The sequence below is a fragment of the Lates calcarifer genome, linkage group LG20, assembly GCF_001640805.2.
Source record: "Lates calcarifer isolate ASB-BC8 linkage group LG20, TLL_Latcal_v3, whole genome shotgun sequence".
Classification (NCBI taxonomy): domain Eukaryota; kingdom Metazoa; phylum Chordata; class Actinopteri; family Centropomidae; genus Lates; species Lates calcarifer.
The window spans coordinates 14,249,809-14,275,997 of NC_066852.1; the positions used below are offsets into that span (position 1 = coordinate 14,249,809).

The following is a 26,189-nucleotide window of genomic DNA, read 5'->3' on the forward strand; positions in this document are numbered from 1 at the left end:
CTCTATGCCGTCTATTGATAAGCGCTGTCAATAACCGGACAGTGACGAAAATGAACGAAGTCCGACTCGGGAACCCCGTCGGTAAACATGGCGGCCAAGGCGCTTCGGCAGCGAACCAGGCGAGGCAGCAGACAGGATGCAAACAACGTGAACATATCCTCCGAAGCTCGGCCACCAAAAGAGGAGAAAGGCGGCGATGATGGCAAAATCGCAGAGACTCGGCAAGAGTGAGTATGAGCCCGGAGGAGAGACGTAAGACTCGCTGGTGCTGCGAGCCCCCTCCCCGGTCTGACTGACAGTCTGAGCAGGGGCAGCTAGCTAGCTAGCTACTTTGATACGATAAGCAAGTTTGGACTCAAACAAGAAGATAACAACGACTGATAACGTCCACCCAAAAACATACAGGGCCGTGTGCTTACAGTAATTTGAATTAAAGTGGCTGTGTGGTCGTGTTTCCGCCCTAATAATAACCAGTTGCATCGTTTATGTATTAATAACGCAACGTAACATAGCTGAGTTACCTGGTCAGCTTCATTCATTCTCGTACCTGTCCACTGCCAGATTTATGATAGCTGACGACAGGTTAGCAGGTCAGCTCCTGCTCGGCACGGACAGAGAGGTTTGTCTTAAATAAGTGATTGGTGTTGTTGATATGTTGCTGAAGTCCTTTGGGAGAAATGTTGACAGTTTGTAAGGTGACGTGTCATATCATGAGGATCAATGCTGAGCTGCAGCTGAGCCGACTAATCTAACTAATCTGATGGTGGGTGTGAACAAGAGGGAACACTGCCAGATACAGAGGGAAGTGTGGGGCTGGCACTGTTATCATAAACATTGATGAAATGGCTCTTAAACACTGTCTGGACAAGCTGTCAACATCTGGGGGTTAATTATAATGGGCATAATGAGGAAGTACATTCCCATTGAAAATGTAGCATCTAGCAGTGGTTATTGTGATTTATTTTAGTACTTGACGTGATGGATTTAGGATTCAAGATTTCAAAGGTGTATTTGTCATATACCCTGCATAAACATTGGGGTTTGTAGTGAAATACAGTGTGGTTTGTTGTTATGTCTTGCTAAAATAGAGTAAAATCTAATATAAAGGGTTTTCACTCTTATCTATTTGGATTTGTTTGATCAAAACAATACATTTTAGGACCCCTTTCTTGAGGATGTGATTAGTTAATTAATTCAGATTAATTGATGATGAAAATGATCAGTCCTTGCTAGGCTGACTAAAGACAAATATGTCAGAGCTTGTAGGTATAATGTAAAACAGGACAGAGCCTTAAGCTGAAAAGAGCCGACTGCTACATGCGGGGTTAGTGGAGGACAGCTATGCAACTGTATAATGTTTGATTAGTTTTCAGAAGCCTTTTGATACAGTAAGCGATTGTGCTCTGACGTGGTTCAGTTTTCTCTGTGGGACAGTCTCTCAATCTTCCACATGATTAGTGCTTGTCTTTTTCCTGTTGTGAGCTGACATTTACTCTGTGTTCCACCAGACTTGATCTTTGTAATTGGGCTTTATTAATTGATCAGCTCTGAAATGATTATCATAACTGAGGCCCTTAATTAGTGCTTCATTAAAAACAGGTGCACTGGAAACATCAACCAGTTAAGCCTGTGTACTTTAAAGCACATTTGCAAACATCAGTTAAAGGGCCAGTGCTCAGGTTCATCAGGCTGTCAGCTCCAGATGGCTAATTTAAGATCAAGGTCATTTTCTATTTAACAAGCACAAAGCAAACATCAGTACATTAAGGTATGTTGTAAGAACCCAGCATTTTGATGCTTTTAATGCAATTGATAATTAAATGAATCATCAAGGTGAGGCTATTGTGCATTGTGTGTAATTTTCTAACAGGTCAATAAGTCGCGGGGGGCAGGTCTGGGCTCCAGAGGGTTCTACAGCATTTAAATGCCTGCTCTCGGCACGTTTCTGTGCAGCTCTGCTCAGCAACATCTCAGACTGCGATGAGACCTTCAACTACTGGGAGCCTGTGAGTACTACTCATTAATATCAGGCATCCAGAATTGCAACATGCTGTCATCTGTGACCCTTCAAGGGGTTTTCCAGTATCCATGTCTCATCTCTTTATTGTTCAAGCAGGTTACTACCTGTCTTTCTTCAAGTGTTCATGCCCTTTGATTGTTGTGATGACTGTCTCAACAGATGCACTACCTGCTGTACGGCACAGGGATGCAAACATGGGAATATTCTCCATTGTACGCCATCAGATCGTATGCTTATTTATGGTTACATGCTCTTCCTGCTTGTTTGCATGCCCATGTTCTTCAGACAAACAAGGTAAGTATCCCCCAATTTAGTTAAACACACACAGATGTTGATGGAACATGTACAGTAAATACAGGCTTGTGTTATGATTGCTTTGCAGGTGCTGGTGTTCTACTTTGTACGATGCGTCTTGGCGTTCTCCTGCTGTGTCTGTGAACTGTATTTCTACAAGTGAGTTTACCCTCCCCCTTAAAACCAAGTGGGCATCTTAACCAAACAAATTTTGGGCTGATTATATACAGTATGAGATGTGGAGGTTAACCACGGTTTGTTTGTGTGTGGCACAGGGCAGTTTGTAAGAAGTTTGGTTTACATGTGGGCCGTCTGATGTTGGCTTTCCTCGTCCTGAGCACAGGGATGTTCTGCTCATCTGCAGGTTGGTCAGACTTATTCACTCATTCAGTCGATTATGTCTCTGTCTCTATATTGTCTGCCTTGTTGCTCCATCTCAGCCCTCTTTGGTGTTTACCATCCACCCTTACACCAGAGATTCATTCAGTCATCGTCTTTTTCTGTTGTTCTCTTGCTTCAGCTTTCCTACCTTCCTCTTTCTGTATGTATACGACGTTGGTTGCTATGACGGGATGGTTTCAGGACTCGACACCTTTAGCCATCACGGGTGTGGCTGCTGGTGCCATCGTTGGATGGCCGTTCTCCGTCCTGATTGGGTAAGGTTGAAAGCTAAAACACAACAGGCTTGTCGACATATATATAAAATTCTTTTTACAGCTTTGGTTCATTTTCTCTGTAGGATTCCCATTGCCTTCGATCTGCTGGTGTTAAAGAGGCAGTGGAAAAGTTTTATCACCTGGTCAGCCGTCGCTCTGCTTCTGTTGCTGGTGAGAATATATTAAAAAAAATGCTTGTAAAACTAATAGGGCCTTTCATTTGCATACTACAGGGTCAAGGTGCATATAAATGAGTTTCTTTACAGTGTCACAGCTGCAGTGTGTACAGATATTTTGTGGGAGAGTTAATCATTAATTCAGGAATACAATGGGATATTATACTATGTGTTACACAGAAAACAACCAGACATTTTCATGATAAATACATACAGTTTCAATAGATATATTTAACATTCTTCATGAATTAAATTGTATTATATTGTATTGTGTTTATGTGTTATGTAAAAGCAAAATGTAAATGTTAACAAGTAACTAGTCCATTCACCCTCCTCTCTGTTTATCCTGTGTGTCTTTCTCAGGTCCCTCTGGTAGCAGTGGACTCTTTCTTTTATGGCAAACTGGTCGTTGCTCCACTCAATATTCTGTTGTATAATGTTTTCACACCACATGGACCTGATCTGTATGGTAATACACAAGAGCACACACATCATCAGTGTCTCATTTTATATCATGTTGACAAACAATCAGTCATAAAAACAGAATTCTGACCTCATGGTGCCCATTCAACTCAGGCACATGTGTAGACTATCAGTAATAACACTCCAGAGCAGTCTAAAGGCAGTTGAAATGCACAGCAGTGTAAATGATTATTGCATTTTGGGGTATTTATTATCGTCACTGTTGGGCTGTTGGTAAATTATTTAAGTGATGAAATAGAAGAAATGGAGCTTAAATGAAAATGTGAGCAGTTTAAAGCTGCGCTGTTTTTATTGGACTCTAGAGGGCATACCACCATTAACATTAACTTATTAAACCCTCTGAAAGTGTGCCAGTAGGTTTCTATTCCTCTCCATTAAGTTGGCAGGAATACTACACTGAGTTATTAATTCACAGACAGTGACACAAATATGTATAGAACCTTCTGGCTTTTGTCTCCACCATCAATATTCAGTGTTTTATATTTAATAACAAAGTCTTTGACCGTTGCATCTGTGGATTTTTCCTTGCATTAACTATACAGTTAGGATGTTTTTATGTGGATTGTTTGTGCGAGAGCTGAAATATTTTGTGTTGTTTAATTTGCAGGTACAGAGCCATGGCATTTCTACTTTGTAAATGGGATCCTGAACTTCAATTTGGTGTTTGCTCTGGCACTGTTTTCTCTGCCACTCACCGCTCTCATGGAGACACTGTTACACAGGTTCAATGGTGAGGACTGGGTATATCCATTTTTTTTGGGATGGGGGAGGTTGGAAAGAGTGTCTACCTCAGCAAAACAAGTTGTGTGTGAAGGGCAGTGGTAATGACGCACTCAGGTACTTTGTTTTTGTGTTGCTGTTCTCCTGTTTACATTCATCAGCTCAGGTGAAACAAGTTATTCTGGGAAACTGATTGAATGTTGATGTGATGTTCTCAAATCAGTGTTTCCTCTTACTGTTACCATTACAGTCCTAGTGATGCTATCCAGTACCCAACTCCTCCACAGTATAGGCATATGTATATAGCAAAATCTAACATGTGTGAAGAGTTTATTTTTGCCAAGATGTTAATTTTCAAAGCACCTCTTGTGATTTCACGTGCTTGTGCACTTGTGTGTCTTCTGCAGTGCAGAACCTGGGCCGTCCATACTGGCTGACTCTGTCTCCCATGTATCTGTGGATGTTGGTTTTCTTCACCAGACCTCATAAAGAGGAGCGTTTCCTCTTTCCCATCTACCCTCTCATCTGCCTCAGCGGGGCAGTAGCCCTCTCTTCTCTACAGGTGTGGCTTGTCATTTTCCAGTTTTTGCTTCAATAGCAAGATAGTAGTCTGTGTTAGTTGGCTTCATTTGTTCTTCTTTGTTCTTCTTCATGGATGTGGATGTAAAAGATTCATTTTATTTCCTGCAGAAATGCTACCACTTCCTGTTCCAGCGATACCGACTGGAGCACTACACGGTCTCCTCCAACTGGCTGGCTCTAAGTGCAGTGGTAGTCTTCACGGTGTTGTCACTGTCTCGCTCTGTCGCCCTCTTTAGAGGTGCATGTGCACACATACTCTGCTCTCTTAAGTACCAGTGTCAGTCAGCAAAAACAACAGTTTAAGATGAGATTGTTTTTCTCTGTCTGCAGGCTACCATGCCCCTCTGGACCTGTACCCAGAGTTTCACCGAATCGCCAAGGATCCGACTCTTCACTCAGTCCCTGAGGGCAGACCTGTCAGTGTGTGTGTGGGCAAAGAGTGGTACCGCTTCCCAAGCAGCTTTCTATTACCGCACAAGTCAGTATCCAGGATATTGCGTCTGTGCAGAAACCTAATGATCAGCATTTCTCTTCTATTGTGGATTGACATATAAATGATTTTCAAGATTACATCTGTCATGCCAGATACAAATGTATACTCAAATCTGAGCGAGTGAGTCAGACTGTGCCTCTTCCTGATAGCTACTGTTTCTAATCTCCAGCTGGCAACTGCACTTCATTCAGTCTGAGTTTAAGGGGCAGCTGCCTCAGCCATACGCCTCTGGTCCTCTGGCCACACAGATGATCCCAGCTAATATGAATGACCAGAACCTGGAGGAGCCTACCAGATATGTAAGTCACTCAGACACATTTCTGTTCATTGACACATGTATACTGTAGTTAAGAGCAGTTGCATCAAATTCTGACATTTCTACTTTGTGCAGGTGGATTTACGGCAGTGCCACTACTTAGTAGACCTGGACACAGATGAAGAGACGCCGCTTGAGCCACGTTATTCAGCCAACAAAGACGAGTGGAACATTATTGCCTATAAGCCTTTCCTTCAAGCATCAAGGTATTTTCCCAAATGCAAAATTTACACAGGAAAAATGACTTCCAAATCTTTGAATAAGAAAAGCTCAATCTATAATCTTAAAAAAAGAAAAAGGCTCAGAATAGAAACAGCAAAAAATAGGCAGCATCCTCTTTAACATTTAAGAGAACTGATGCAGTTTTTTAATGAAACCTTTTCCCTTCTCTCAGGTCATCTCCTCTCTTGAGAGCGTTCTACATCCCATTCATATCAGACCATCACACCACCTACAGGCGCTACGTCATCTTGAAACCACGACGGCAAAAGCAGCCTCGTAAGCGCACCCACGGCTGACCTTTTGAACCTCAGCTCAGCCCAAAATCCTACGAAATCAGATCACTTCCCCCTCAACACAGCTGGCATTTGTGTGTGATTGTTGGACGTGTGTGCATGCATGTGTTTCGAAGTATTCGTCTCATGAAACATTCAAAGTTATCAGACCCTTTAAGGACATTTTGTCTGCTTTTGGGCTTGTGTGTGTATGAAGAGAAAATGGTATGTATGCAAGTATGCTTGGCAGGAATCAGCTGGACATTTTCTCTCTTTTTGTGTGTGTGTGTGTCTGTGTGAGAATGTGTGTGTGTGTAACTGAATGTATTACAGTGGATGCACACTACAAGATTTTACATGTACTTAGCCTAGGACAGGCCATTACACGTAAATATGTGGTTTTTCTTTTTCATACTTCACTTGAAAATGTGGCCTGAAAGAATTATTTTGAATAATTAATCGAAGAAATCTTGTAGTGCTTGCTTGTCTGCACTTGGAACAGTATCTTATTGTGTGCTCTGTAAGGGTGTGAGTGGTGGAGATGAATGAAGCTGAGAGTGTGTTATTAATTTAAGTCGGAATGTTAATAAAACATGATTTACTGTGAATACAATCCTCGTTCTCTTTACTGGGACAGGAAAATCACTGCACCACGCGCTGCCAGATTCAGTTGTAATCTCATTTTATTTGAAGATTTCCTTATGTAACAAACATACAAACCACTCTCACTTACAGGAGAGATGTCAAGGCATTATACATTCTGAATAAATAATAACGATGATGCTATATTTGATCATTCTCTTCAATATCATGCCGTTGCTGTGTTCAGGCTGCAGGCACTCAAGCTGAATTCACTGTATGAGCCACCTTTCAAGTTCTGGACGTCTCACACTTTATAGCCATATCAAAACACAATTACTATACATAAAAATTATCTATATTTGTATATATGTATTAGATGTCTTTTTCTCCATCAAGCGGTGTCGGTTTATTGTGTCTCAATCTGTTCGAGGTAGCCTGTTAGGTAAACAAGGGTGTGATTAAACTGTATTTCCAGGCACAGCAAACATAATGGTCTAAGACCTTCATAGTTACCCTACCAAGCAAAGGCGGCATGACGAGGCCATGCAAACAGGCTGCTACACACACACACACACACACACTTTTATTGTCAAAGGCGCTTGTAGTCACACGAGCGAGTTTATCGTACATGTTTAAACTGATGGTGCTCTGTGGGCTTCTTTACTGGGCCTCCTCTCCCCAAGAGTGGACTTCCTCTGAAGGCTCCCAGGTTTACTGTGTGCACATTTGTTTGTGGTGATTTATGTAAAAGAAAAAAGGACAATATCAACTGCAATGATTGAGGCCCATAGACAGGTCTTGAGGTCATGTCATGTAGAGGGGGGTTTGTGTTAAAGGTGTACTCCACCAGTTTAGTATAGTGCTGCTGTAAAACCTGTGGGTGAAGAAGAGAGGATCTAAATTGATGCAGCAGAGCCAGTGACTTCCTCTTCTATCGTCCTCTCTTTTATTCCAAGCATTTTTCTTTCTTGTCAGAACCTGGAGCCTACATAACCCACAATGCAACTCAACCATTCAGCAGTTCAGTCAGAGATTCAATCAGGTCCTCACCTGATTTTCAGAAACGTACCATACAATTACCACCATGTACATGCACAGTTTTTTTTTTTTTGCCATTCTCTCGTCTCTGTCCATCACACACATCCGCTGCTGTACACACACAATAAAGGAGATCAGTAGTTATCTCTGTTGATCCATTCTTGTTCATTGAAGTATCTCCTTCCACCGTCAAGATTCAGACCATTTCTGTAGGAATCCAGATTAGCTTGGTAGGATTTTCGGTTTCCGTAGGTTCCGAGGCTGGTTTGGTAAGTGTCTTCCTTGCCGTTGGTGATGTATGTCTGATAGAGGTCAGCTTTCACCGTGTGACTTCCTGACCTCAGTTTGGGATCATAGAGGTCACTCCCTCCTCTGATACTGCCGTCATACAATCCATGGTCCCCATACACACTGCTGCCGTAATGCTCACTCTTTGTTGTACGACGACCTAGACTCCTGTCGTAAAACTCTCTTTGCCCAGTGCGACCCAGACTGCTGTCATTCAAGTCCCTCTTTCCCGAGCGACCCAAGCTGGTGTCGTAGAAGTCGCGGGTGCCACGACGTCCAAGGCTGAGGTCATTGAGGTCATAGTTTAGGAAGCAGCTCTCTGTGCTGGCAAGGGTCACAAAGCCGCTCTCTGTGTCCCGACCCCCCAGATTGTCGTAGTCACCTGTCGGCGTGTCGGGGGAGGAGCATAAAAAGGAGGTGTTTTTGGTGTGAGGGCGAGCTGAGACCAGGTCATCGTCCTTCTGGGATCGAATGACGTTGTAGACGTCAGTTTGAGTCGGGCTGGGGCAGAGGCCTGGGTCTGTCTGGCAAACCTCTGATTTCTGCTGTTTTCTCCTTCTGAAGCATTAATAAGAAGACACCTCGATCATTGACACAGAATGAAACCTGAGCCAAACTGTTTACAAGGTGTGGAGGATGCACATAAACAGTTTTCCCGCATATGAATATCAAACTGGTGAAGCTCATGATCTGAAACTGATATTAAAACTAAGGTATTGATTTTACTTAATTAATTTTTAAGATAGAAAATATTAATGTCTTCATGAAAGGATCCTACTTTGTTGAAGTAGCGCAAGACTTATTCCTCAGTGACATAGACCCCCATTGTTATCTCAAAATGTAAACGACCCACACCATTGCACTGGGCGACATGTTCCTTCATTGCGATGAACACAGGCACTGTAGTTTATTTTTACACATACAATGCTTTGCTGCTGCAACTACTCATAAGCCTGTATTAATCCACAGTTTAAAATAGTCCCCAGTAAATGCAGTATTCAGTCCAGTTTAAGTAGCATTTACCAAAAAACTACAGTGCCCAGCTGTCTTCTGGAGCCTTTTTAAAAAAGTGAAACTATACATTTGTGATACAATTTAAAAAACTTGGTCTCAGTAGGAAAATGTGCTTGGAGCTGAGAGCATAGACTTGGTAGGGAAGTCAGAAAATACTGAAGGACAGAATAAAACGTGTTGGTTTTGGTCTTTTGTTGATAACAAGAGGAATATAGAATAACACCAGACTGATCCATTAAGTTTACCAGTTAAGGACGTACTGTTTGTTACATTGTGGTATTTTGTTCTCACAACTGACGTGTGTTTTGAAAATGTTAAAAGTAGCGGCATGATTCTGCCTCTTGATGGCTGTGGCTTACAGTCCTATGAAATGGTGAACTGCTTTTAATAACAATAATGATTATATAATAAGAATACTAAGAAAAGTAAATATAGTAAATATACAGCTGAAGCCTCTTGCTCTCACATCTGTTTGGTGATGAGTTACAGTAAAGCACATTTTTATTTGTCCTTAGTAAAAGCGTTTTCTTTTGTTTCAGATCCTCACCGTCTGGCAAGCAGTTTGAAGCAGCAGACTCCGGTCACTGTCAGCAGCAGCAGAATCAGGGGAATGGTGGGGATGATGATGTAAACCAAATTCAGAGCTAAAAGAAAGACACAGACAGACAGAGATGCAGATTTAGTGACCGTCAGGTTGGCACTGGGATATGACAGTGTCAGAGTAGTGAGTGTGTACTCTTCTCTACAGAAAATGGTGAACAGCTTTTCAATACAAATCTTGGGTCAGTCAACCTGTTCTGTCCTGGTTGTGGTCTTTTGGGTCCCACGGCAGCACAGGTGAAGGGAAGACGTCTGTAATCAAAGGCATCATTGGTGGTCAGACTGTCTCACTCTGTATTGAGCAAAGTCACTCTTAAAGTGTTGGAAATATCTACTGCATCGTACGCTATGCCATTGAATAATCATACTGAGCACATTTTACCTGTCTGAGTGGAGTTGGGAGAAGGAGAAGGGTCTGCTGGCTCCTCTGAGAAGAAAACAAATCACAGTTAACAATGTTAAAGCATTGTCAAAATAAAGGAACACTGAATTAGTGTGCGGTGGTACCTGCAGTGTATTTGCAGATGAAGTTGTTCTTGGTTTCACAATTGTCATCGTTCCACTGGAACATGTAGAGCCCTCCCAGACCCGGCGGTGCAGAGGGTTGGTGATACATTACCACACACACCTCATAGCCGCATGATGGCTCATCCCAGTGCCAGTTCCTACAACAATCACACACACAAAGCACATGAATAGAAACACTTTTTTTTAAATGGAATTCTTACCTATATTCCCAAATGTAATTTTAAAAAAGTAATTAAATGAAATTTAAGAATAAATAAATAGAACATGCTGACCAGTCCTGATGTGACTAAGACCTCAATACTTTTTTGGTACTGTCCAAAAAGTCTAGCACCAGCTCGGTCTCAATACAAATAAGTGGTAAATGGTAAATTTCTGTAAGTGATTTCATGCGTTATCACTGCGCATTTCTTGGTTTTCACTTGTCATTTCACACCACGTTATTTCTCTACTTAGAATGTGCAGACGTGACACACAGAATTTCCTGAAAGTGGTGTGCTATTTGTACACAATCCCATGAGATCACATTAGTAGCAGAAAGTATCAAAATCTGTTAAGGATTGACAACTGGCTACGAATGTCTGGTCAGATTTTGTAACTGTATCATCATTTCAAGATTATATATTATATACTGATTACATTTTTCAAAGTTATTGTACAGATGCTTATGTTCAAACAACATTGGAGGTAGTCTGATAAATCGGCTGACATATCAGCCTACATCAGCTTATTGCAGAAATGTCTGTATCTGCATATATAAGTAATAAACTGCAGGACAAAATCAAAATGTGAAAGGGTAATTTAGAAACAGCATATCAATTTCATAATTTGTCAAAATAATTTAGGACTGTCAGCCAGTATCATATTTTTTAAAAATCGATATTGGTAGAGGCCTAAAAAATCTTTACTAATTCTGTTGTAGACCACAGTTATTGTTTGAAAACTTTGGCTACTTCAAAAATGGCTCCCTCTCCCTCCCTGTCTCTTTTTTGTTTTGTTTTGGATACTGAGACTCAGGAACAATATTCATACCAGTATCAAAAAATGTCATACAATACCCAGCCTTTGATTGGACCACACGAGTGAAGAAAAACCTTTCTTCGACACACGTTCAAAGTATTTTTTTAAGTTCACTTTATTGCTCTAAAATTCTTCAGAATTTAAGGGGTCAGCAATGAGGGATTTTGACCTCTTTTTTTTATTCTTCTTGTTTTTGACCCTCTATACCCACCTAAATGTAGACTTGCTGCCATCCAGCCAGTAGTACTGCGTGGAGCAGTCTGAGCTGCTGTCGTCTCCATGGTTACGGCGGAGGCCGATCCAGAAGTCTCCATCAGTTGGGCGGAGCTCTGTGATGAGCTGCTCTATGATCTTCTGCTCGGACACCGACTCCACGCTCAGCAGCTGCCCTCCGTCCCGTTTGCAGGCGTGCTCAGCCTCAACAAAGTTCAGCCTCCGCCGGAGCTCGGAGAAGTAGGCCAGCTTGTAACACGGCTTCCCTTTGCCTGCCTTGCACACACGTTGACCTGCACACACACACACACACACACACACATTCACCTAGTTACACATGCCAGATGTGCATTGAATATTCCTCACGAGCACTGAGCACTGACTACAGGAAATAACCTTACTGTGGGAATTTTATACTCACTACTACAGATACAGTTAGTTGGGGACATCTTAATTAACCTGTACTTCTATGAGGAGTGTGTCACCTACCTCTGGCTTCAAATATATCCGCTTCAAGAGCCAAACATCCAGTGTAGAGTCAGGTAGGCAACAGGAAACCAAAGACACAAGTGAATCAACAGTTCGTGCTTTTGTGCTGTGTTGTGTTTTTTGTGTGCAGACTTACCTGTAATGAGGCTTGTAGCTGCAGACAGATCAAAAAATAAAAGCAGGAAGTGACAGAGGACTGTTAGCAGATCCATCTTTGTCAGTCACCAATTCACCACCACCTCTTACATTTCAGTTTAGTCTTTTTCATGCCGCTGCCTGTTTATCTGTTGTGGAGCTCAGGTGAAACCAGATAAACTCTGAGCCTGAGCCTAAAGAGGTTGGAGCTGTTGCTTCAGGTGAGAGAAAGTGCTCCGCTCCAAAAAGGCTGGAATTCAAAGATAAAGCTAAAGAAGTGCTAAAGAGGCAAGATTCCTGTTCTGGTCTCGTGAAAGAGAGAATGTGTGAGACAGAAGGAGGAGCACGAGGAGGAGGAGAAAAGGCTGTGCGTGTTTGGGAGGGGGCTGCAATCTGTTAAGAGCAGTCTTAATGATTGGGAGAAGAGGCTGCATCGATCGCAAGACATCTAATCATGCAAGTGCTTCTCATCGTAAACGCTGACAAGAGGCAGATTTCACTCCTTCCTTTATTACTTAAGCTTTGGGTATTATCATTACAAAAGTGTTACATGAAAATGATCTCCTCTAACTCGATCAGGGATATTTTACAATATTCCTCTCGGGTCCATCTTGCAGCATCTTTACCTTATTGTGTTTCTGTACAAAGCAAGACAGATAGACAGATCTCTAAGAGGGGCAACAATGTATAATATTTCTTTCCTTTGTTATTAAACCCCTGAAAACTCGTTTCAAATCTCAAATATTTCTCTGCAACATAATATATTGTCAACAATTGAAATTAAAATTCACTAAAAAACTCAGCTACTCTGCTTCATCAGCTACTCTGCTGTGTGGGTGTGGTTTGTTTGGATTTGATTGACAGAGGCCTTGCAACACAAGCAAACATCCTCACAACTGTCATGACATCACCCTTTACCAATCAAGCCATCGCTACTTCAAACCAGCGGAAAAAAACAAAACAGAAAACTTGAGAAATCTAGCTTGTAATATAACCAAAACTGTTGCCTGTGCAACCGTTTCTTTTTTTTTTCTTCATGTTGACCTGAATAATACACAATCCAAACCTGATGAATAAAAAAAAGTTTTCAGGGCTTTTAAAGATCTATAGTTCAGCAATAAAGTCGTAAAATAGCATATATGAAGGATGCACCAAATGAGAAACAGTACAATTTGACAAAAATATAGCATGCATCTCTATAGTGCGCATGATACGACTATAACATCCCTGTGAATAGTTATTTATTTTCTTTTATTCTAGTTAAAAAATAGATTAGAGAAATACTCTTTTTTTGCTTTCTTGTTGCAAGTTAGATCAGTACCCCTCCTACACCTGTACGCTAACCACAAAGACTGTGTGGTTTAGCTTAGCATAAAGACAGCTGAAAACTGCTACAGACCAGAGGTCAGCTAGCCACCTCTAAAGCTCACAGTAAACATCTTATATATCTGATTAAACAAACAACACTGAAGGTGTTAGTGAGCTTTATAGATGGTATGTGGATTTTGTTACCTTTGGTGGAAGCTAAGTCTCTATCTTTGTGCTAAGCTAAGCTAAGCTAACTGGCTGCAACTGGCAGAAAGTGGAAAGACATATTCCCCAAAATTTCTAACTTCTTCCTTCAAGATTGGTGAAAAAGAATAAATGGGGGAAAAAATTACACTTTGTTGACAAGTTTAATTTTATTTAACACACTCAGCATGGATACACATCAAATCATTCAGATGAGTGTTTTTCATCAGAGTTTACAACAAGGGAGAGCTCCTCGGCCATCCATAATTTCATATTCCAACGCCAGGATCAGCAGAAACCATGGTTGCATGTGAGCGTGACCTGCTTTTCTGAGCACAAATGGGGGAAAAGTGTATGTATGCAGTTCTTAATGGTAGTAATTTCTAAAATGGCCCATAAGGTTGATTTAAAGCTTGCAGAGAGACAGATCAGCCAGAGTTTAAACAGTAGGATGCTTCATCAGGAATATGCTGTGTGTGCTAGCGCTGAATGGGAAGGAAGGGAGGGGTGGGGGTGACGGGGGGGTTAGGCTGCCCTGGATATGCTGTCCTCATGCATGCTGCTCTATCCAAACACTGCTAATCAGTTTAGGTGTAGATTGATTCCAGTCAAGGGGTTTCAGCTTTGTTTAAATTGAAGGTGGGGTACAGGACGTCTGCATTATCAGCTGATGCTTTAAACAATAAAAGACAGAGAGGTTCCTGAGCCCTCCAGGGGGGCTCAATAAGGTACAGTGCTTGGTTTAAATTTCCTCTTTGTTTATAGCATCTGAGACCAGGAGAGGGTTTCATTCAATTAAGCCTCTCCCATTCATCCCTCCTCTCACATAGTCTGTCTTCTTCTGTCTCTGCCTCCCTTCTTCATCCCACTGACGTCCTCCCTCTCTCCCAATTAGTTAAAGGGAAACCAGATGAATGTTCCCATGGGAAACCATTACATCACTGACCCAATGCACCAGCACACACATGCAGACACGCCCTCACACACAAGGTTCACCATGTCAGAGAAACCTAACAATGATGCTTAAAATTCTTACATGTTGGGACATTCAGTCAATATGCATTTTGTAATGAGAACCGCTAATGTAAATTTTCACTGAGGCAAAGCCCGACAGCATAATGGTCAACAGATCATAGTTACACAGTAAAATAACGTGATTCGAGGCCATAAACTGGCTTTGACCACAACAAATCATTCGTAATGTAATGGCCTCGTTTGTTTGTGGGCTGTAAAAACGGGGCAATGAATGACAAACTCATTTCATTTCCATCTTAAAGCCAGAAAGAGAAAGAAAAAACTTAATTACGCACCCAAAAAAAAAAGAACTTAACTTTCCACTAAATCCAATTTGAATGATCTGAGCTGGCGTGCTGCCAGGCTGAGTGTCCGCATTGCGTAGGCCTGCACGGAGAGCTGGAAGTGGGCCCTGAGTCACTGACCCGAGGGGGAGCTGGACGGCTCTATCAGCAGAGCTGGGCATCCATAAAAGAGTTTTGATGAAACCTTTTAAGTGCTGTAGTAATTCTTTTAGTCTCTGTTTTTTTTATGCGTTTTCGGAAAAGGCCTGAGAGAGGGAAACTGTTTAATAACCTGTGATTGTGAATGCATAAACAATGTGTCATGTAAATCACGATAACAACTTTTGTGCTTCAAATGATTTCTAAGCACAGTGTCCTTGTGCAACTCCTGCATAGAGACAATAGGCAACTTGCAAAATACTTCAGCCTGCATTATTTTATCAGTTTAATTAACAAACGTTATGAATATTAATTCTCCTTTCCTGCCTCTTACACTCAGACGTACAGTATATTAAAATAGCTTTTATTTAAAGCCAGCAGAGGAGCAGTTTCAACAGGGGATGCCAGCCGTGCTGCTACAGTAAGACCTTCTGTTGTTTTCTCACTGACCTTTTTCGCACTGGTGCCAGTTGATGAGAGAACTTGCGACGTGGCTGTCTGGGTTGTTTGCTTGTTTTGTCAAGTTGTGACCTGTGCTTGAGCTGGTCCAAATTAAACTTTAAATCAGGCACAAAGCAGCTGGTCCATGATACGGGCAACACTGATAAAATCTATATCGCAGAATGGATAATTCAATGTTTGTTATCAATAAACGATAAACGATAAAAGATAGAGACATGGATGTCTGTTATGGCTGTTCCAGCTTTTTTTTTTTTACCTGCTGAATAAATTATCATAATGATACAAAAATCACAAACAGCACAACATGAAGCATTTCTGCTGATTGTCTTGCCACTTTGGCCACTATGGCCTTACAGTCAGCAATATTAAACCAACCCTACTGTATAATTCAATCCATTTGGATTAGCTTCTCTTCAAATAAATAAATCAAGACGCAGGTTAATGCTGATTTATTAACTTTACATATTGGGTGATCACTTGATGAATAAATGTATGTGCAGATTGGATAAAGTACAGAAAAGCGTAACTGATAACTACGTGCATGATTATAACAGTGCCTTTTTTTTTGAAAATGGGTGATGCAGACAGGTTTTTAAATGAGGATGTCTTTTTATGAACGTGTATGCACCTATGACTTGGAGAAGAAAACTGTATATTTTTTGTTTTTTTGTATCTTATGATTCTGAACTCGGACTGGTAAAAAAAAAAAAAAAAAACACTCAATACTGAATGAGTGAAGGATGAATTCAGTCATCTGTGATCAATCAGCAAACTAACACAAGCCAGTGTCTTCAAACATACAATATAAACAATATATCATATATGACTGAAATGACAAAACTAAATACAGTGTGTGAATTTCATTCATTCAGTTCTCCAAAAACTGAAGCGGTGCATAGTCGTCCTGGGTGTCGTTTCCGAGGACAGATTTGAGAAAGGGGACAACTCTGAAAAGATTCATATGGAAATCTCTGGAGGACTCAACCGACTCAACCATACCTCCCGCCTTGCACAGATTCTTGGTTCCCCAGCTGACCATGCCAACCTGCGGGAGATGCAGTCAACAAAAACTTAGATGGTCAAGTCATGTTCCATCACTTATCCCACTGAGATTTAATTTAGAAATAGTTTGCCACCAGATGGTGCTCATTTGTGTAATTTATAATGCTGGATGCATAAGAAAAAAACAGCTGTTCACCTGTATTGTGCGATGCTGATAGTTCTTAAACACAGCACCTCCAGAGTCGCCTGTCCCCAAAAAACACACACATATACAGTCACACCCAAAATATCAGGCTTCAGTTTCTGACCTGCACCACTGTTATTCATAACACTGAAATCTTACACAAAAGAATAATACACCTACTTTTCATCATGCATCAAGAGAACAAACAAAAAACCAAGAACTTTAATGTGTTACTTTATGACTGAAGTTCAAAACAGATGCAAATGTTGCAAATGAAAATGTATTTTTCAATCAGCTCCTCCCCAAGCAGGGAAATAACTTTTATACATGCAGCAGACAGAACATACCTGTACATGCTATATGATCCCTAAAAGGAGTCAGACCGCCAGTGCACATGAAGTTATCTGTCACAGGAACCTTTGGATTATCTGTCGTTATCCCTGGTGCCTGTAGTGCATGTCTGATGCAATCATCTCTCTGCATTGAAGAGTGGAGTCACTTTTTAGGTTTTGAGTGAAAGATTAAGAAAGCAGGCACACACACACACACACACACACATACATACACACACACACACACAAGGCACAACACAGCTCAGTAATTTAAAACTTACATTATCACCAAGTTTGGCGTGAACTTCTTTTTCATCCACAGAGTCTCCTATCTTGGTCAGGAAATTTAGTTTTTCAAGATGATTCTTTAACAGAAGCTGCTCTGTATTTAGAGAACACAAAAATACAGTCACCCCCTCCTTATTTAGCCTTTGCAAATGGCATATTAACAATTACTAAATAGATAATAAGACATCAGAATGAACACTTTATGAAGGAGCATTTTTCTTTAGCATGTATGACGACCAAGCTGTGTGATGGTGTTACAGCATGTTGGCAGGGTTACCATACCTTGTTGCTTGCAGGTGGATTCACCAACCAGTTGTAGAGCATCACTGGTCTCCTGGGTGCAGGGTATGCAAATAGGCCTGAATGAGAGATCAAAAACAATATAGCACAAAGAGGGTGATGTTTCAAGTAAACAACTTGTAACAGAGAGAGAGAGAGAGCTGGGGAGAGTGTCTACACTGTAACAACTGTTGAGAGTGTGAGAATGTAACATCAAATTAAAAGTATGAATGACAGTATTTGTAGGACATGAGTTCTCACCTAACAGAGCTGGAGATTCGAACATCTTTCTCCAGTTGGATGAGAGCCACATCATAGTCATAGAACTCCTTCACACCGAGCTCCGCTTTAGCATTAACGTTGTAGTTTGGGTGTAATTTGAAATCTTTTACTTTTTTCACTGTAAAAGAGTTGAAATCATGTGTTTGTATTATTGTTACTGTCATCAGGAGCGGTGGAGAGAAGAAAATCTAAGCTAATTTTTCAGATTAGCATGCTCGACTAAAGCGACTACAAACTAATCTATACGTTTAGGTTTTGATTTTAAAATGTAGAAATATTCAATACAAATCAAATAATATATTTATTTTTATGACTGCTAAAATGCTAGTATATCACGTTCAGCTGAAGAGAAATAAGTATGCAGATGTGTACAGGCATTAAATAAACATTTATCATTACCTCTGCCCTGTTCGTCATTAATCTCAACTGTGACGTGCTCAGGTAAATCACCAAATGTGAAGCAGTGAGCAGCAGTCAAGATGAACTTCGGGCTCACCAGAGAGCCAAGGCATCTCTTTGGTCTTTCATTCTAAATGTTTTAGATGATAAATAAACAAATCATATAGTTAAGTAATTATACAACATTCAGAAGCAATTTGCGGTTTTGACTGAACACAACATCTGGTACCACTAAAAATCAAGGATGTTGGCATGGTGGTAAATAATTTAGTAACATTTTTTCAATCCACTGTGTTGTCCCTAAGTCAGTGTTTGTATGTAAGATGCTGTGACATTGGTATTTTCAGCCTTGCAAATATATTTCAGAGATGAATTATGAATTTAAATGAAATACTGAAACATTCACCTGGACAATAATGTATGCCCACCATGGATACATTTTCCTCTTGCTGTCTTTGTCATACGTGTCATATTCCTTGTGAAGACCACATAGACCCTTAACTTCTTCTTCATCTGGATGAAAAAAAAAAAAAAAAAAAAATTTAATTAATGCTGCTACTGTTCATGAACGCAAGAGTAAAAACTCAGTGCATAAAGAAGACATGACACTCATTTGGCAAAGCCTCATTTCTTAAGTGACATACTTTTTTTTTTTTTGATGTACATCGGCATCAATTTAGGAGTCAGTGTCTTGACTCCATTACATCATAAAAACTACATTACAGTCATTTAGCAGATGGTCCTAGCAAAAGCAACCCACTGATGAATTTTATGTTTGTTGCCTGGGCGAAAGCTGTTAGCTTCTGGGGGGTATGCTGTTTCCAGTACTTACAGGATTTAATGAGCTAGCATCACCTGTGGTTGCGGAGGCCCATGTTGCCACTTCTCAGAAAATTACATACTGTTGCTTTAGAACTAGGTCTAAATGTATGCAGGAGGAACTGGGATAAGAATGCTATCGGATGAGCCAGACGAGATTCAGAGGAGGTCAGGTTTGCGCTGTAATTGGATCTCAGCCAGGTGTAAAAGCATTAGCCTCTTTCTGCTAACTTAAACAAACCTGACAAACGTAAATGCAAAGATCTGTGAATCCGATGTCGTTATTCCAATAACTTATCCAGATACAGATCACACTTTCCTGGGTGTAAATTGGGCCTATCTTAGTTTCGCATTTTAGCATGATAAAATTTACTTATAAACACTAAACGTAAAGTACAACTGCTGCTAGATATGAATGTGTGAACCAAATGTCAGGGCAATCCTTCACACAATTTTGAGACATTCACTCCAAACCACAAATGTCAATCTCATGGCAGCGCAAGAGGGAAAGACCCAAGTAATTAGGATGAACATATATATATAACATTTTGTAGAAATAGTTGTTTGGATATTTCCATCTGTACCACAGACACTGGCATCTCTAGGTTTTGTAGGTGTAATCCTTCTTACTGTGTACATTGTGTTTGTAGTTTTTAATGGTCCATTCTCTTGATGAAGATATATGATGCCTGCATAAATATATAATAAATGTGGTCCAGTCAGATACTTCATTATATCTGCCCTTGCTACATCTGTGGTGTCAGGATGTGTATCACACAGAGACACAGTGAGATCAAGAGCAATGGTCCTGCCTGCTCTAAAGTTATGATCATATCTCCTTTGTGTCAAATTTGAGGGTGGAGATGAATGCATGGGTAAATATTATAACCTAAATGCAGACCTGCAAATAGAAATTCAGGAAATGCGCCACCAGATTCATTTAGCCTTCTGATCTCACTGTCAGAGATGTCTTACCAATTATTTCGTCAAAGGTCTCTTGCAGATTTTCAATGTCCTTCATTCTGAAGTAATGCTTCCCTATCCCTGCTGTTAGGGGCTGCAGGTCGTCATCATAGATCTCAGCTCCAATGGCAAAAACATAAATGTCTGTGACGGATTGAAACGTAACAAGATAAGGAACAACAACAGTAAGACTAAATGATAAAAGTCAAGATAGCAACAGAAATCTGCAACAACAAATTAAAAAATAAAACTCACCAAGAAATTCTTCTCTTGACTGAGTCTCTCTTTCAGTTGTATGGTTCATGTATACCATGTTCTTTATTTTTTTCACGGTGGGTTCAGGTGACCCGCCCATGTTATAAGCACCTGCGATGAAAGAAACCAGTGTGTTAAAATGATGTACAACACAGACAAAACAAAAGTAAAAAGTTTAATCTTTCTTTGGAATACAACATTCGGTATTCAGATCCTTTTTTTTTTTTTTTTTTTTTTTTTGGTTGAAATTACCGTCTGTAAAAACGATGAGGACGTGACGATGTTCCTTAAAACCCTCTGGTCCAGCTCGTTGCTTTATAATAGCCATTCGTTCCAAGAAGTGCTCAAAGACAGCATTCAGATCTGTTCCTGCTGTGTTGTTGTCTTTGAGTTCAAGCACACAATAAAAAATTACCTAAGTATGTTGCTGTGTATTAAAACAGTATTTCCAACAACATCTCTGATCTGTTTGACTCACCGCCCACTTCAAATTTTTCCAGTGTATTCTTAACATTACTTAGTATTGCTTTGCCATCCAAAAAATCAAGAATGTTGACAACTCCAATTATGTCGGCAGAGAAAAAAAGGATTTCATAGTTTGGAGTCACACTGAAGGATGAAATCTGTGGAGACATAACACAAATCAGTTAAATATGAGGTGGATAATGTTTAGTATTGCACAAACTTTTGACACAACTTTGTAAACATGTGAACTTGTGGAACTGCTGTGAAATATTTTGTTAATGCAACACCTCCTTATGTATCAAACTGCTTATGGTTGTTATTTTGTTGAGTAATTGATTCATTTATCAGCAGAAAGAGTATCTCATAGTGTGCATTGACAACAAGCCAAGGAACTCTTGCCAAGAAACATCAATCAAGATTATGATGTGTAATTCATAATGAAATTCAATTCTAATAGGCTGTCGTCCTGGCAGCCAAATGGGATGAAATTATGTTTGCACATGTTATATATACAGTGTGCCAAATGTGCCTCTAAGAGTGTGTCAGACAACATAAAATGCTTCATATGTCAGCTCGCACCAAAAATATGGTAGAGTAGGCTATATGACTCCAAATAGGGAAATCCAGATCTCTCAGTGGCATCAGTAAAGGCTAATGGCTTTTTAAGTGGCTAAAGTGTTGCTTGTCATGCAATAAAAATAAAGTGTATTTATATGCTAAAACAGAAAAAATAAATACAAAAATAAAAATAAAGCTATCAAACTTTTTTCTGTTGCAGATATATGGAGACCCAAAGAGTACAAAATTTAATAGATAAGACATCTAAAATAATCTCATATATCACCTTGCCTCTTTTCACAGTAACAGAGTTTATTGCAAATCCTTTGATTGGTTTGAATTCATTCTAGCAGCTTTTATTTCGTGATGATCATTGTCAAAATAAAACAAAAGAACAGGTGTTTATTTAAAAAATAAAAACTGCTGCTTTAAAAAAATATATTTTAAAAAAGGCTTTGCCATACCAGCTGGTCCACATGCTATATGCTATTCTAAGTAAAAATTTGATGTTTCTAAATATCCACATGACATGACCCAGAAGTAATACTACTGCCAAAACTACTACTGGCTTTTTCTGCATATTATTTCATATTATTCCTTATAAGATAAGTGATTGATTAAATGTCCAGAGCAGTTACACTAACCGCCATATTTCTAACATGTATTAACAACTCAGCAAATTTATTGCCAACATCCATTAACATCAGTCTGTGCTTTCGCCCTATATGCATCTTTTCAACTGAGCCCACAATCAGCAAAACAGTCCCAATATAACTTAGATCTCTAGACCCTGCACAGTGTTGCTGACGGCTGACTGCAAACTCAGCATATTGTAAGAGCTGGAGAGTTCAGTGACCCTATACATTAAAAAAGCTAAGTAAAACTTTTAATATATGCAGTTACATCATCGATATCTGATATTTTTATTCATTTTTTAATTGAGAGGAAAGCTGTTTGTTTCTTACCTTTGTAATAAGTTTTGTGACAGCGTCTCTTGCATTAATGAAGTGTTCCTTTTCTATGCTCTCAGAAATATCCACAGCAATATAGATGTTAAGTGTCCCATTTTTAGGAATTCTGATTTTTCTCCCCTCCTGTGTGTCATCTGAACAATCCACAACAAATACTGTTATTGCCGCAACATTCATACCTACATATCTTCTTACATTATATATTCTGAGGAATTATTTTGATGGAGTAAAGTAAAAAGTAGAATAAATCATCATAAATCAAAATTATCACTCATTTCTTTTTAATCTAACAAAAGCTACGTGCCTTGCAACATGCTGCAATAACAAAAATGACCGTATAGTATCAGTATTAAATAATGCTAATAATCACATTAGTTCCTGAAACTTACCAGTTGACTCTAAAGTGGTGAGAGTGTCTTTGATTGAACTGCCAAATGCCTCTGAAACCTCCAATGGAGTGTCATAGGTGTGTTTGTCTGCAAGAAGCAAAACCACATCAACAGAAGTTTGCAATTATTATGAAAATTATTGCATACTATAGAAAAATAGACAGAAAACAGCAGGTAAAAAGACCAGGATTCAGTCCTCAGCAATTTAGGCAGTGTTTACAGGTGGTGGTGATGGACCAAGGAAATAACATGAAGTGATTTTCAATATATAATGCTTTCATTGTATCTGTTTCATGTGAGGAGATTATTTTGCCTGGCCTGTTGTTTACCACAGACATAATATATGTAGGGATCTGTCTTACAGTAACATGCTGGCTCTTTGCCGGTCCACTGGCCGTTCTCCTGACACACTCGTTCACTTGACCCCACCAAAAACAGGTTGCCATTGCAGGTGTATCTCACTCTGTCATCAATTCCAAATATGTTCCCTGTTCTTGAGGCACCAGCTGGGATACCAGGATCAGCACAATGATCTCCTGCTGTGGTGATGAAAAAAGACAAAAGATAACTCATACATGTAACAGTTATGAATAAGGATGAAGGAGAGAGGCAGAGGATGATGACTTACAGTCACGGCTACAGATGGGAGTAGAGCCACTCCACTTTCCGTTTGGCAAACAAACACGAGTGCTTGAGCCTCTCATTGTATATCCAGAGTAACACTCATACGTGGTCTCATTGTCCACGTAGTACTTCTCCTGAGGGGGGGACACATTTCCGTACTCCAGCACATTGGGGTCTGGGCATTCAACACCTGCAAAACAAAACAAAAGCACATGAGTTATCACGTAGAGCGGGCAAAACGAGAAACACCATCATCACAACACTCACGCTTGCATCTCTGAGGTGAAAATCTTTTGGGTGCTGGTCTCCAGGTGTTATCAAGCTGGCACAGACGGACCAAAGTGGGGTACGGGTAGTAGCCTGAAGGACACTGGTAGACCAACATGCTGCCTTTCTGCAGCTGCTTGGTTAGTGTGTAACTACCTCCCTCCATCTGCATACCCGTGTCTGTGCAATCGCACCAGACTTCACCTCCTGAAAAAAGGAAAGACAGTTTATTTAGTCAGATTATTGGAAGCTCTGTCCAGATTCAGACATTAAACAGTTGAGTAGAATAGAACAACAAAATAGCTGAACTCATCCTCATGTGAAAAAGTCAGATTTCAGAAAGTAAACACTCTGACTGGAGACAAAATATCAGATGGTATTTTTCAACTTAAATTTCAATGTCAGTATTAATATTATATTCCATATGCATTGTTGTTATTTCAATCATTAAGCTCTTGACAAATTACACATAATAGTTTTTTTTAATCTGTTGAAAATTATTTAATTTGTAAGATTACAATGTCTGTGCTGCAAGACATCAGTTTGACTTGTATCATAAATATAAATATAAATATAAATATAAATATAAATATAAATATAAATATAAATATAAATATAAATATGTGGACATTTGGAAATTTAGAATAACATATAAAAATGTATAAAAAGTTAAAATTAGCTTACCCATGGAGAGCAGACATGACAAGGCAGCAAACCAGCTCCAGTTGACAGAAAATCCCATGTTGAACAGTAAACTGGGGAACAATATAAAAATGAGAGGATGTGGCAGGATCAGTACATTTATTTCAACATGGAGAGTGATGTTCACAGAGAGGGACTGGACAAACAAAGACCATCCTGGTACTTATTAACTTCAAAAGCAAATAGAGAGAGATCAATAGTCTATGTCACAGAAAACACACAAACAATTTTCTAAAAGATTTTATCATTGCATTAGACCTCAATACCTGGGAGATTAAAATAATTCAGTTTCAATCAACTTGACTAATGTAGAAATAATGTAAGAAAGGCACTATATTTGCTACTTAATACAGTAAATCTAATATATCAAAACTCAAAAAAAGGAAAGGAAAATTCTTAAGTTCCTACTCTCTAATATTTGACCTTCTCACTGAAAGACTGGGAACATTTAAATGAGTTCAGCCCAGTTCAGTTTACCTGCTCATTTTGACTGTTGTAGTCCAAATCACTCAAATCACTCCTGTCCTCTGTGTGATCTTAAGTAGGCCACAGTTTCTTTTTTGATCCAGGATTTCCCGTTATGTGTGCACACATGGTCACATGCTGCATAGAAAAACAAAGAAGTTGCGAAACCAAGACAAAGAACAAACATTTACTTCATCATTTCCCAAAATCCAGAGGCACTGTTGAGCATTACTTATTGACATGTTGATTCAGTTATTGATTCAACTCCCAGTCACACCAGGCTGAATTAACTGGAGCCCTCTCTGACATTTGAATGACTTTCTCTCCCTTAATTTGTTCCGTCAGTTACTCAGCAGACTGACAGTATGTGCTAATACTTTTAATGATCTATTAATTCGAATCGTAATCCCTTATTAATACCTTGCGGGAAATTGTTGGATTGCAGTGCTCCATTTCACAAGTACAGATAAATAAAGAGAAATAAAATAACATAATGATAAGATAAAGATAAAATAGTGATATAAAGTGATATAAATAGTAATATAACCCAGTCTTCAAAATATAAAGAAATATATCCCTTCAAAATGGACACATTGTTAATATTTACAGACATTTAAATAAAAGTCAGTGAAAAATAAATATACTTTAAAACTAAGTAGCCCTCTGTGTAGGGAAACATACAAGTTGTTTTGTGTCCCTTTTTATAGTCGTTTTATGTCTGCAGTTGTGTTGTGTTCCTGTGTAATTATTTTGTGTCTCTTTGTAGTCTGTTGTAATATTTCCTTTAATCTACATTGTGAATTACAATTGTGGAATGTGGTCTTTCCAACTGGTAGAAAGGGACACGAGGATGCATCAGTGAAAATTAAGTTGCTGTTCTCATACCAATACATGTTGATTTGTATGTTACATTTTGTGTTGTGTAGTGAAACATTTGCGATTCATTTTTATTCATCATCATTTACTGAGTACAATCATCTTGAAAACTTTTTAATTTGAGAGCATTTATCTGCTTTCTGTCCAAAATAGAAACTGTTCTTGATTCTTAGGAAACGGACTGAACACATTTATGCCTTCGAGGGCATAAACCTTTTGACCTCTCCTCTAGCGCCTCCCTCTGGACAAACCTCACTACCAAGAAGAGAAAGAAATTAGGCACAATTACCAGAATTTGTTCTATCCATCTTTTATGGAATTTTATAATATGGTCTGCGAGGCCTGTACGATATCTCCAAAACATTCATCTGTACATCAAGGGAAATGTTTTTTCTCTTCCAGATGAGGCATTTCTGTACATTTTTCTACACTCATTTAAAAAAAGGAAGAAAGAAAAAAAGAAGCTGTTATAGTCCTTTTTCAGACCTAGACCAATCAGT

At 39.5% G+C, this 26,189-nt stretch overlaps 3 protein-coding genes across 3 annotated transcripts; 1 reads left to right on the forward strand and 2 right to left on the reverse strand.

Annotated features, from left to right (window-relative positions):
* Positions 1-42: 42 nt before the first annotated feature.
* On the forward strand, positions 43-7,020 carry alg9 (ALG9 alpha-1,2-mannosyltransferase). Its single transcript, XM_018691723.2, has 15 exons — positions 43-227; positions 1,871-2,006; positions 2,180-2,314; positions 2,403-2,473; positions 2,590-2,678; positions 2,835-2,970; positions 3,054-3,141; positions 3,510-3,615; positions 4,237-4,359; positions 4,757-4,911; positions 5,040-5,169; positions 5,262-5,409; positions 5,594-5,723; positions 5,816-5,946; positions 6,135-7,020. The coding sequence occupies exons 1-15, from the start codon at positions 88-90 to the stop codon at positions 6,256-6,258; spliced, it is 1,842 nt and encodes a 613-aa protein (XP_018547239.1). The 5' UTR covers positions 43-87; the 3' UTR covers positions 6,259-7,020.
* layna (layilin a) lies at positions 6,900-12,621 on the reverse strand. Its single transcript, XM_018691725.2, has 8 exons — positions 12,140-12,621; positions 12,004-12,024; positions 11,513-11,807; positions 10,264-10,421; positions 10,139-10,183; positions 9,949-10,008; positions 9,704-9,800; positions 6,900-8,700 (listed from the first exon to the last, which is right to left on the reverse strand). The coding sequence occupies exons 1-8, from the start codon at positions 12,213-12,215 to the stop codon at positions 7,989-7,991; spliced, it is 1,464 nt and encodes a 487-aa protein (XP_018547241.1). The 5' UTR covers positions 12,216-12,621; the 3' UTR covers positions 6,900-7,988.
* Positions 12,622-16,002: 3,381 nt separating this feature from the next.
* LOC108893578 (complement factor B) lies at positions 16,003-24,899 on the reverse strand. The gene is made up of 19 exons (XM_018691727.2): positions 24,826-24,899; positions 24,331-24,401; positions 23,647-23,853; positions 23,384-23,569; positions 23,118-23,294; positions 22,756-22,842; positions 22,361-22,500; positions 20,851-20,995; positions 20,625-20,756; positions 20,373-20,483; positions 20,130-20,261; positions 18,742-18,848; positions 18,336-18,465; positions 17,916-18,054; positions 17,658-17,734; positions 17,369-17,469; positions 17,103-17,232; positions 16,768-16,817; positions 16,003-16,614 (listed from the first exon to the last, which is right to left on the reverse strand). Exons 1-19 carry the CDS (start codon positions 24,831-24,833, stop codon positions 16,438-16,440), a joined length of 2,307 nt encoding a protein of 768 aa, XP_018547243.1. The 5' UTR covers positions 24,834-24,899; the 3' UTR covers positions 16,003-16,437.
* Between the last annotated feature and the right edge of the window lie 1,290 nt (positions 24,900-26,189).

Coding starts and splice junctions, on each gene's coding strand:
- alg9 (XM_018691723.2), top strand. CDS start 88: ATGGCGGCCAAGGCGCTTCGGCAGCGAACCAGGCGAGGCAGCAGACAG. Junction 2,474..2,589: donor TGTGAACTGTATTTCTACAA/GTGAGTTTACCC, acceptor TGTGTGGCACAG/GGCAGTTTGTAAGAAGTTTG. Junction 2,679..2,834: donor GATGTTCTGCTCATCTGCAG/GTTGGTCAGACT, acceptor CTCTTGCTTCAG/CTTTCCTACCTTCCTCTTTC.
- layna (XM_018691725.2), bottom strand. CDS start 12,215: ATGGATCTGCTAACAGTCCTCTGTCACTTCCTGCTTTTATTTTTTGAT. Junction 10,184..10,263: donor CATCTGCAAATACACTGCAG/GTACCACCGCAC, acceptor TTTTCTTCTCAG/AGGAGCCAGCAGACCCTTCT. Junction 8,701..9,703: donor TTCAAACTGCTTGCCAGACG/GTGAGGATCTGA, acceptor TTAATGCTTCAG/AAGGAGAAAACAGCAGAAAT.
- LOC108893578 (XM_018691727.2), bottom strand. Junction 23,295..23,383: donor TCCCATCTGTAGCCGTGACT/GTAAGTCATCAT, acceptor TCATCACCACAG/CAGGAGATCATTGTGCTGAT. Junction 18,055..18,335: donor TAATGACGAACAGGGCAGAG/GTAATGATAAAT, acceptor ACTCTTTTACAG/TGAAAAAAGTAAAAGATTTC.